The sequence below is a fragment of the Ananas comosus genome, linkage group 2, assembly GCF_001540865.1.
Source record: "Ananas comosus cultivar F153 linkage group 2, ASM154086v1, whole genome shotgun sequence".
NCBI classification, from domain to species: domain Eukaryota; kingdom Viridiplantae; phylum Streptophyta; class Magnoliopsida; order Poales; family Bromeliaceae; genus Ananas; species Ananas comosus.
The window spans coordinates 3744949-3756630 of record NC_033622.1 but is presented as its reverse complement, the minus strand read 5'-3'; the positions used below and the strand labels follow the sequence as shown (position 1 = coordinate 3756630).

Sequence of the window (11682 nt, the reverse complement as noted above, 5' to 3'; positions counted from 1 at the left end):
AAGGACTCCGTCTTACAAGAATAAAAATAGTTGTAGTTATAACTTATCAGTTATATTTTTTAAGATATTTAATGCATATTCTTTTTATACATTTTGAAAGAGATGTAGTTTTGTTAGCTTTTTAAAAAATCGGACTGAATCTGCAAAATAAAAAAAAGGCAAATTTTGCAATTAGTAAATTTTTTATGCAAATTCGCCAAGTCCTTTTTGTATATTTCCCAAAGTCATTTATTAGCCTAGTAAGTACAAAGCACAATAAGCTTTGTACTTAATAGAGAAGAAGATAATAATAGAGAGACGCACCACTACTTCCCCTTTTACAGCCGTCCAAAATTAGGAACTTAAACGAGTCATGAAAAGCACAATGAGCTTCGAATGAGACACAGCAATGTTGTTTTCCTTGGTTTCTTCAGAAAATAAGTTTTCTGCAGAATAATTAATCTACCCGATATGATGATGATAACTACAGAGAGATGCTGATCAATTAAGATCAAGCATATCAACTGCGGAACAAGCAGCGGAAAAACAGATAAACAAAAAGCAAAATCAGGCCACTAGCTTGCGGTTTCAATTTCAGCAATAACATTATACATGATATAAGAAAGAGAGAGAATCACTCGGCGAATCATATTATCATCGCATATTTTACTACTTTTCTCCACAACAATCATCATCATAGACGATGTTATCATACATAGAAAAACTTGCGAGCATCGCTCGCGCCCTCGCATGAGCACTAAAGGACCGAAAGTACTTATTCTATGATAGCTGAGACCAAAGGAGTAGATAATTTAGAGAAAGAGAGAGTAGGCTTAAAGGAGATTCCGGTGTTGTTTCCGATCATTTACTTTTACACCACCTCAAAAGATCTTGAAGAGGAGACCTCCGTGAGCGGCAAAGAAAGGCGCGAACACCAGCGACTCAACAGCCATAAGCTTGATGAGGATGTTGAGCGAAGGGCCGGATGTGTCCTTAAGCGGGTCCCCGATGGTGTCGCCGATCACGGCAGCTTTGTGGGGGTCCGAACCTTTAGGGCCGAGGGACCTAGCATGCTCTGAGGCCCCAGCCTGAGAAGCATCAGAGAACAAAAAGAATTTAATCAAACGGCCGTTACAGTTGGTTTAAGCTTCAGACCTCAAGGGAAAAGTAAAAATGCGCAGGGTATCGTAAAGGAAAGATTAGTAGAAGTATGAGTGATCTTGCCTCGATATACTTCTTTGCATTGTCCCACGCTCCACCGGTGTTGGATGCAGAGATAGCAATCTAGTAAATATCGGACGCAGTTAACTGAATGTCATGTACTGAAAATGCTCTAGAGAATGCGGGCAGGTGCTGATGGGCCTCGAATAAAGGAAAAGAGAGAGTTACGAACCTGCACTCCTGAGACTAGAGAGCCTGCAAGGACCCCTGAAAGAGTTTCTACACCGAAGAAGGTTCCGACAATAAGGGGAGTCAGCATAACCAGCGCTCCAGGAGGAATCATCTCCTTGATCGATGCATCTGTAGAGATTTTGACGCAGGTGGCGTAGTCGGGCTTCGCGGTGCCCTCAATGAGGCCGGGGATCGAGTTGAATTGCCGCCGGACTTCCTCTACCATCTTCAGAGCAGCACTGCCCACACTCTTCATTGTCATGGCCGAGAACCAATAAGGCAGCATGGCGCCGACGATTAAACCGATGAAGACTTTAGGAGTCAGAACATCGACGGTCGAGATCTGCGCACGGCTCACAAAGGCACCGAAGAGAGCTAGAGAGACCAAGGCAGCAGAACCAATGGCAAAGCCCTGAAAATTAAGAATAAAGCAGTAATTTTAATGCAAGCAGTCATTATCAGATGTACCGATCAATAGACGGTCGTTAGAAAATGCTGTTACAAATCAGTCTTGTTGGGTCTTTAGAATATCAAAATTAGCTATCCGCATGACGGTGGTGAATATAGCATTTAAAATGGATTATAAATTCTAAAAGCAAAATCATCAGAATGATACAATCAATGGGTAAATTACAAAGTCAATCCACAATCTTTTCATTAAATGATTCGATCAAGCACAGCCAGTATCATCACATCACAGTCAGTTTAAATTTAGACTATGTGCCAAGGATTTACGTGCCGCAGTACGGAGTCGTGCCAGAAACTTGTCGGCACAGTACAGCACGGTGCGTGCCGGACCGTGCCGACGCGTGCCGGTCACAAAAGATACATGTGTGCCGATAAATAATGACATAGAATATTTATTTTCTTTATCAACAAAATATTCATACTGTTTACTATATATCTTTATCAAAACTTTTTGAACTTTATTGAGAAAATTACTTGCTAATTTAAAGAATAGAGGATTTTGAACTGTACCATCGGCATGAGGGTTGTATCCTGCCGATATCTTGTTGGAATGATACGTTACAGTAGATACGGTCCGTACTGATGAACACTTAAATTCTTGCTATGTACACTCCTAGCCGACATTTATTTGGATCGAATTATTTAAAAGCTCACGAATTAAAACCAGCTCTGTACCATAGAAGCTTCATCTGCATTTACCTTACCATCTATGCTACCATGGACGCTCCCACCTCCAACTTTATAAAGAACCTTCACAAAGAAAAGAAAGGAAGGAAAAAAAAAACAGAATAGAAAGATAAAGAAGTACCTTTCCAATGGCAGCAGCAGTGTTGCCGGCAGCATCAAGTGCATCAGTTCTCTCACGAATTCTGTGACTCATCCCGGCCATCTCCGCGATGCCTCCGGCATTGTCACTGATTGGCCCATAAGCATCGATAGCCAATCCAGTGGCAATGGTGCTCAACATGCCAAGAGCGGCAACTGCTATTCCGTACATGGCGGCTAAGCTAAAACTAACAAAAATGCTCACAGCAATAGCGAAAATAGGAATGATAACAGATTTGTATCCTAAAGCAAGCCCGAAAATGACATTCGTGGCAGCTCCCGTCCTACATGAATCAGCAACATCTTGCACAGGGCTGTAAAATAAAAGAAGAAAACGTGTCAAAGTATAAACAAATGGATTAGTTGCGATTCAGAGCAAATTAGAGAGAGAGAGAGAGAGAGAGATTCAAACCTGTACGCATTGCTAGTGAAATATTCAGTGACAAATCCGATAACAAGGCCTGCCCATAATCCAATTGCAACACAGAAGAATAATTGCCTACAAGCAACAATCAAGTCAGTCCTGATGACCGATCAAAACCCTACTCGACTTACTCTCGGAATATCAACAAAGAACAGCTCACCAGTTTGTAACTTTCTTTTGCGCACCAAAATTGAAGATAGTGAACTTATATGGGAGGGCTAGCCAACTAACTAATGCAATACCAACAGTCATCAGAGCAGTCGAAATAATCAGCTGTCGTTTGAGTGCCGGCTCAATCTCCTTAACAGATTTTATTTCAAAGAGGTCGGTTGCAAAGAGGGTGGTAATCAAACAAACGATGATGCCCACGGAACTAATAAGTAAGGGGTATAACATTGCAGTTAAATCATGGTCGACTCCAAAAGAAGAAATAGATGCAACAACAAGGGCAGCACAGGAAGATTCAGCATAGGAGCCAAAGAGATCCGACCCCATCCCAGCAATATCCCCAACATTGTCCCCAACATTGTCGGCAATCACCTGAAATGCATCTTTTGTAACTAAATATGAAATTTTACACAGAAATTGATACTTCATAGTTTACAGAAGTAGCAACTACTGAAACAAAATTATAATAAAATTAACTAAGGGCCTGTTCACCCTGGCTAGAGCTCTTGCAGTGAGAACTACTTGACTAGAGCTTTAGAAAATGAAATAACAGCTTTTTCATTCAAATCTACTAAATAGTGAGAGTTTCTTCTTTTGGGGCCTAAAGCTTACTTTAGCTTCTCGCAATAGGCAAAGCTCTAGATATTTTGATTGCTAAATGACTACGTTCCAGAAGTTTATGTCTGACGGAGAAGAGAAGTTGTTCAAGAAGCTAGGCCAGCAGAGCATAATTGACAGAGTCGTTCTTACATAAAGAAAAATGTACTAGTTTCACAAATATTGGAAAGAGTTAAGGCAATTGAAACAACATATCGCAAACAAAGTAAAGAAACATACAGCTGGATTTCGAGGGTCATCTTCAGGTATGTTCCTCTCGACCTTACCAACAAGGTCAGCACCCACGTCAGCAGCCTTTGTATAGATGCCTCCCCCTACTCTCCCGAATAGAGCCATAGAAGACCCACCAAGGCCATAACCAGTAATAGACTCAAAAAGACCTTCCCAATCATCACCATAGTACAACTTAAATAGGTTAATGGCGATGTAAAGCACCAAGAGCCCGTTTGCCGCCAACAAGAAGCCCATTACTGCACCAGAACGGAAAGCAGTGATAAAAGCCTTTCCAACACCCTTCCTCGCCTCCAGAGTTGTTCGGGCATTTGCATATGTTGCAATTTTCATACCAAGGAAGCCGGAGACCACAGAGGTGATTGCACCAAGCAAGAAGGACACAGTACTAAATATGGCATTTGCAAGAGCTGGTTTGCAATACTTGTCCTTGCTATAGGTGCAAGGCTGGCTCTTTGTGCTGAAGCCCTCCACGGAGCCAAGGAAGAGGAAGATCAGTACGGCAAAAGCAACCATAAAGATTCCAACATACTGGTATTCAGTGAAAAGAAATGAAGTAGCTCCTGGTTACAGCAAAAGAAAAATTGTTAGAATTCATTGTGCCAATCGATGATCAATAGTAAATAATGCTGAATACCATTTAATTTAACAAGAAAAAATAAAACTAGTAAAGCACAACTCGATATGTAAGCAACTCAAAAGGTAAATTAACTAGACCAACCTATGTGGGGTCTCAATGCAACACTGTCACCGGGCAGAGATAAATAGGTGGTGCTCATAAAATCATTATAAAAAATAATAACTCCTTCGACTTTTTATATTGACTATCGTCATGCTATTACTGTATATTTTTGCCATGCGAATTCAGCAATTTGTTGCTGAATAATGAAGTTATCTGAAGATTCATAACCGAGAGATAAAAGGTAGCCGAACGGAAGATTCAGCACTCAGAGCTAAAAACTGATTTCTACCAGAAAGCAATCGAAATTACTAAGTACGTTGCAGAATACATAACTATACTAATGCCATATAGAGTCAGAAGCGCACCAATCGATCCATGGCTTACAAGGAGTGTATAAACCAATTTATACCAATTTATACCAATTTTAACATCACTCAAATAAATATAGCCTACAATTCAAGGCAGAGACCTATCAACTACAGTTTCAAATCCCAATCAAGCGGATATGCAAGTAAGAGTAGAACTGTGAATACAGATAGGTTCAAGCGAGAGTAAAGTAAATCAAATAACTTGATGAGCTTACTCAAAAATTAAAGAACCAGCAACAATTTCACGACATCAAAGTGCGAAAGAGAAAGCTTTTTAGTGTTTGGCTTGGGTATAAGAAGAGGAATAAGCTCTTATTCCCCTCCTTATACCTGAACATTATTTTTGGTGTAGGGGGATTGTAGTTCCCCCTTATTAGATTAATGGGGAATAAGGGTGGAACAGCTATTCCACCCTCCCTCTTGGAATAAGCTTGATCTAATTTTGATTATTGTATTAACTTATTAATTAATCTAATTAACATATTTAAGTCATTATCTATTGCTTAAATAGTAAAATAATTAATTAATATTATTTATTGTTAATTAGCTCATTAAAAATTCATTATTTAATGTGTTTATCTAATAACTAATATTTATATTGGTCAACTAACTAAATTAATTTCTTAACTAATCATCTAACTAATTAAATAATTTACTAATTGATTAAAAAGTTAAGTTACATATGATAATTAATACATTAATTAATTAATATAATTAGTTAATTAATGTATTTTTTTCATTATCTTATACAATATTCATGGCTAATAAATTTATTCATTTATTAAATTATTAAATTATATTTAATTAAATTTTGATGTCAATTAATTAGATAAAATATTTTTAATTAAAAATTGTAATTACTCTTATTCCTACTATTATAATCCAACTATCCAAATACTATTTATCTTAAATCCAGAAACAACCTAATTTTCATCCAAATGAAAAATTAGTCTTATTCCTACGTATTTTTGAAGTTGTACATATTCCAGAAATTAATAAACAATTCCTACTTATTCCTGAACCAAACGATACCTTTAAAATGTAAAGGTGCTTTTCTATGAGAATAAATCAATCAGGATGCCATCTGGCATGAATATGATCTTCTTGGGCATGACATAGCACAAAGAAAATCATAGAGAAGGCTTTCTTGGTGAGGTCCAGGGTCATTATATAATCACGTAACAGCTTCACAAAAATCTTACTTTAGCCTCATCCTCAGTAGCTGCTATTATTTTTTTATGCAAATAAATATATCACTTTTACTTCAAATAATACCATAAAAAGAAAAATGCTTTGTTCAATTATCAAAGAACTCAAAAAAAAAAAGGAAAAAAAGGACTCCTTTCACGTTAAGTAGGTGTTGAAGGACCTAAAACGGTGTCAAATCCACACTAAAAACTTCCTTATTTCACAAGTATATTCACATAATACCATTAAAAGCCAAAGAAGTTTTGGGATTAATTTAAAAACTTACCTCCAGATCCCAATGGAACACAGCTAAGGAAAAAAATAGAGGAGAAAAAAGAGGACCAAAGAAAAGAAAAAAGAAAAGTAATTTTTTTTCTCACATTGTTCAAATGAATGGAAAAAAAAAGAAAAAAAAGAAAAAAAAAAGAGGATGAGAGAATGAAAAAACAAAGTGAATTTTCTTTTCTCACATAATTTGAATGAATGGAATAAAAAAGAGGTAATGATTTTCTCTTTCTTTGTCTCTAAAAATTATCTCTGAAGAGAAAATAAATTATCCTTTATGCAAGGTCACTTATTTCCTTTATTTGTTCCCCGCTTCTTTTTTTCTTTTTTTCCTCTCCAATCAAACCGATTGTAATAAAAGATAAAAGTGCTACTTGTACACCTTTCCATTCATCTACCCAAAAGTTTAGATAATATTTTTAACATTTAATAATTAAAAATTGCTATCTGTACGGTCAATATATAATAAGGTATAAATTTTATACACACCAAAAAGTTTAATATTTTTTTTTGAACATTTTTAGTATTAAAAATATAAAATTAACTAGTAAATATTAGTTATTGAATGACTGAAATGTAAGATTTACACTTTACATATATATATTATTATATATATTAAGAGTAGGAATAATATTACTCAAAAAAATGTGACTTATACACCTAAAAACAGAATGTAAATTTTACATTCATGCATCCAACTGTTGAGACATTCCTTCTCAAATGTAATAACACCAGTGAAAAGATATTGGTGATTGAGTCGATAGAACGTAAATTTTGGGATAATTGCATATGCTTTCCCGTAAAAATCATGAGTTAAAAATCTAAATAGTTAGTTAAAGGATAAAATGAACTTTCCCTTATATATAATTTATATTCCACTGTTAAATCTCGTCATCTTTCTCACCCTCTCCTCTTTATCCATGGCAACGGCAAAACCTACTGTGACGTCGAAGGAGAGGCCCTCGGTCGTGGCAAAAATGAAATACGCAGCACATGCCGCAATGAAGGCGAGAAGAGAGAAAGAAAAATAGCTTTTGTAGGTACAAATTTATAAGGGTAAAATATTTTTTTTGCACATCCATATTAAAAATTAACAATGAATCAAACAGTAAGGTAGCATTTGGTTCAGGAATAAGGGGAAGAATAAGTCCTTGTTCCTCTCTTTGTTTCCAAATGTTGCGTTTGGTATTCGAGAACAGTAATTTTGAGTTCTTGAAATAAATTGGTATAAGGCTAGAACTGCTGTTACACTTTTTTCCTGGAGCAAGCTTGCTCCCAGGTGGGAACAAGATTAATTAAAGTGTAAACTTAATTTTAATTATGATATTAAATTATTAATTAATCTAATTAATATATTTAAATTATTATTTATTTCTTAAATAGTAAAATAATTAATTAATTTATTATTTATAATTAATTATTAATAATTAATGTATTTATCTATAAACTAATATTTATATTGATCAATCATTAATATTTCTATTAATCTAATTATTTTGTACTAGCTATCTAGCTAAAATAATTTACTAACTAATTAAAAAGTTAAATTATCTTATACAATATTCATAACTAATAAATTTATTAATTTATTAAATTATTTTTAAGTAATATTTTGATATTAATTAAATAGATAAAATAATTTTAATTTAAAATTATAACTCTTATTACCCTTATTCCAATCTAATCAATCAAATACTATTTACCTTATTCCTAGAAACAACCCAATTTTCATTCAAACACAAAATTGGTTTAGTTCCTTCTTACACCTGAATTTGTACATATCACTAGAATAAGAGGTTCTTACTTATACCCAAATCAAACGCAGCCTAAGGACATATATGAACGAATCAGAATTTTTGAAAGGATATATTTGCAAACGTGAAAATTTTCGAAGAAATGAATATGACCATTTAAGACTTTTAAGTCGTGTTAGAGATTTATCTATTATTTGATAGTTTTAAAGGGACCCATGTGCAATTAATATTAAAACTTACTATTACAAATTGGGTGCACAAATAGCTAGGGGTAGAAACGAGCCGAGCTCGAGCGAGTTTACCTCGGCTCAAATTCGGCTTGAAATTAATTTCGAGCCTAAATTTAAGCTCAACGCTTGGCCTTGAAATTAATCGAGCGAGCACCGTGAGCGAGCTAATTTCAAGTCGAGCAGCGTCGAGCTACGAGCCGCCTTGAAATTCTCAATTATATGATCAATAGTTTAATTTGTATAGAACATTATCTATAATTTGATACAAAATAATGTCTAATAGTTCAAAGTACAAAATAATTAATGAATATAGTATTATAATATGAAAAAAAAATAATTTATGAGTTGAATATCTAATTTTTCAGCTCATATGTCTTTCTTCCGCCTTCAATCTCTATATTATTCATTTTCATTTATGCAGTCAAAAAATAAATAAATTATATAAATAAATATTGGATTAAACTATCCAATCATATATAACTAAATTAAAATTTATATGAATAATAATTTTTACTTTAAAAATATTATGTATATTTTCTCAAGCATACAATTAATAGCAAGTAGGCAACGGCGGGCATATGATTTACTTGGTAACTTAGAGGGCTACGGTTTGGCCACTTAGGGTGAGAGACAGAAAAAGAGAAAGAGAGAAACTATTGAAAATTTAGAGCTCTGTGAAAGAAAAAAGAAAGAAAAGAAAAAATATATAAATTTAGTAAAATTTTGCTCTTTTTTTGTCTATTGGGTTTGTTTTTATGGGCCAACAATATTGGCCATTTAACTAAACTTAGATTATTCACTCAGCCTATATATAATTAAAATATATTATATTTATATATTTTTAATAATAATCATATACTATATATAAAAGCACGATTATTTCAAATTTCGGTCTGTCGACAGACCCATTTTTTAGCGGGAAAAAATTGATTCATTTTTCCTTACGTAAAATAAATAATAGAATTAAACAACACTTTAATTTTTTTTATCTCTACACAGAAAAAAAAATTATGTTTTATCTAAATTTTGCAACCGGAGAATATTTATTGTAAATTTATATTTTAATTTAAAATTTATTTATATCTTCTTTATTTTAATTTCAATTTATTTAATTCTTCTTTATCTTCGTATCTTAATATATATATAATCTCTATTTTATCTACTAATATTTTATTTTATATTAACTTTAAATACTTCTGATATACTTTAATTAAATATATAATATATAATTAGATTAAAAATATATTAGAATTAAAAAATATAGAAAAATATTCAATGTATATCTATATCTACACTATATATAAATTTTATAAAATAAAAAAAAGAACTATATAATTGTTGTTGACAACAACTATTTAAATTTGAGTTGGAATATGACGAGTATTTTCTAATATTATATAATAAATAAATTTATTTTTAAAATATTGTAAATTTTTGAATAAATATGATGTACAGTTTTATATTAATTTGAAATAATTTTAAATAATTAATTGTTACGTGCATTTGTACGTACATTCAACTAGTATATATATATATATAGTGTAGAACTACTATGCTATCGAAAATATAGAGGATTTGATGTTTTTTGAATTTTTGACCCTTTGATTAAAAATTGTATGGTTGGGATGCTATCGAAAATATAGAGAATTTGATGTTTTTGAATTGTTGACCCTTTGATTAAAAATTGTATGGTTGGGATGCTATTGAAAATATAGAGGATTTGATGTTTTTGAATTTTTGATTCTTTGATTAAAAATTATATGATTGGGATGATTGCGGCCTCCCATAGGATTAAATAATACTCTTAGGATTGAGTAGTCCCTACAAAATAATAATAATATTAATCCAAAGATAAAAAACGATTAAAGGGATTGACCTAAGAATCAAAAAATCGAAGGCACGAGATCTCTATACTTTCGATAGTATAGTAACTCTACTATATATATATATATATATATATATATATNGGACTCATATATATATATATATATATATATATATATATATATATATATATATATATATATATATATTCGAGTTTTTCGAGCCTAATTCGAACGAGCCGAGTAATACTCAAACTTGGCTTGAAATAAATTTCGAGCCTTTTTTTTTGTTCAAGCTCGGCTCATTTAATTTCAAGTCGAGTTCGAACGAGCCAAATAGCAATCCTGATATAAGAAGAGGGAAAAAAGAAAAAAAGAAAAAAAGAAAAAAGAAAATAGTAGTTCACAGCACAGCCCAGTTTTTAATTAAATTAAACGTACGAATAGCATTGCTCCTATTCTCCAAAAAGGGGGAGATTAAAAAAAAAAGAAAAAAAAAAGAAAAGAAACAGAGAGAGAGAAAAGAAAGGAAACCCTAACCTTCGGAGATGGCGCTCTGGATCTCGGCGCACTTGAGGACGACGTTGTGGTCATTGAGGCCCTCCTCCTCCTCCTCGATGGGAAGGTAGTCGTCGCGCCCGTTCTTGCTCCCGCCCGCCGCCCCCGCCCGCTCCGGCGACAGCCTCACCCGCGACACCAGCAGCCACTGCACCGCTGCGAACCCAATCCCCACCGCGGCCGCCGCCGGTATCAGGATCTCCGTCGCCAGCTCCGTCAGCATCCCCCCTCCCATCGAACTCGAACTCACCACCGCCTGTCCTGAGGACGACAAAGGGAAAGCTAAACGCCACGAGGGTTTCGTGTGTGGGGCGTCGTCTCACTCACTCCTTCCTCCCACTCACTCACTAGAAGAGCCTACCACCGAACATTTATTTATACACTGGAGATGGATCGAAACGAAAGAGAGAGAGAGGGGGTATTTATGGACAGGGAAGTGTTTGAGAGCGAGAGCTAGAGTGAGAGCGCGGTGGCGATTAAGTTAAAAATGGCACGGCTTGCGCGTCCAAAAACAAAATATTAATTTAATATGGACCGTCCAAAAATTCAAACATTTTTCCAAATATTTAAGAATAAATTATTAATGAAATGCACATGGAAAACATAAATTTAATACGGACCGTCCAAAAATTTAAATTTTTTAAATTATTTTAATATTAAATTATTAACGAAATTATTAGTGTGAAAAT

The 11682-nt window shown here is 33.9% G+C and overlaps 1 protein-coding gene across 1 annotated transcript; it reads right to left on the bottom strand.

Annotated features, from left to right (window-relative positions):
• On the bottom strand, positions 531 to 11476 carry LOC109703571 (pyrophosphate-energized vacuolar membrane proton pump-like). The gene is made up of 8 exons (XM_020224231.1): positions 10976 to 11476; positions 4094 to 4668; positions 3249 to 3628; positions 3077 to 3163; positions 2648 to 2978; positions 1373 to 1783; positions 1204 to 1263; positions 531 to 1067 (listed from the first exon to the last, which is right to left on the bottom strand). The coding sequence occupies exons 1-8, from the start codon at positions 11226 to 11228 to the stop codon at positions 861 to 863; spliced, it is 2304 nt and encodes a 767-aa protein (XP_020079820.1). The 5' UTR covers positions 11229 to 11476; the 3' UTR covers positions 531 to 860.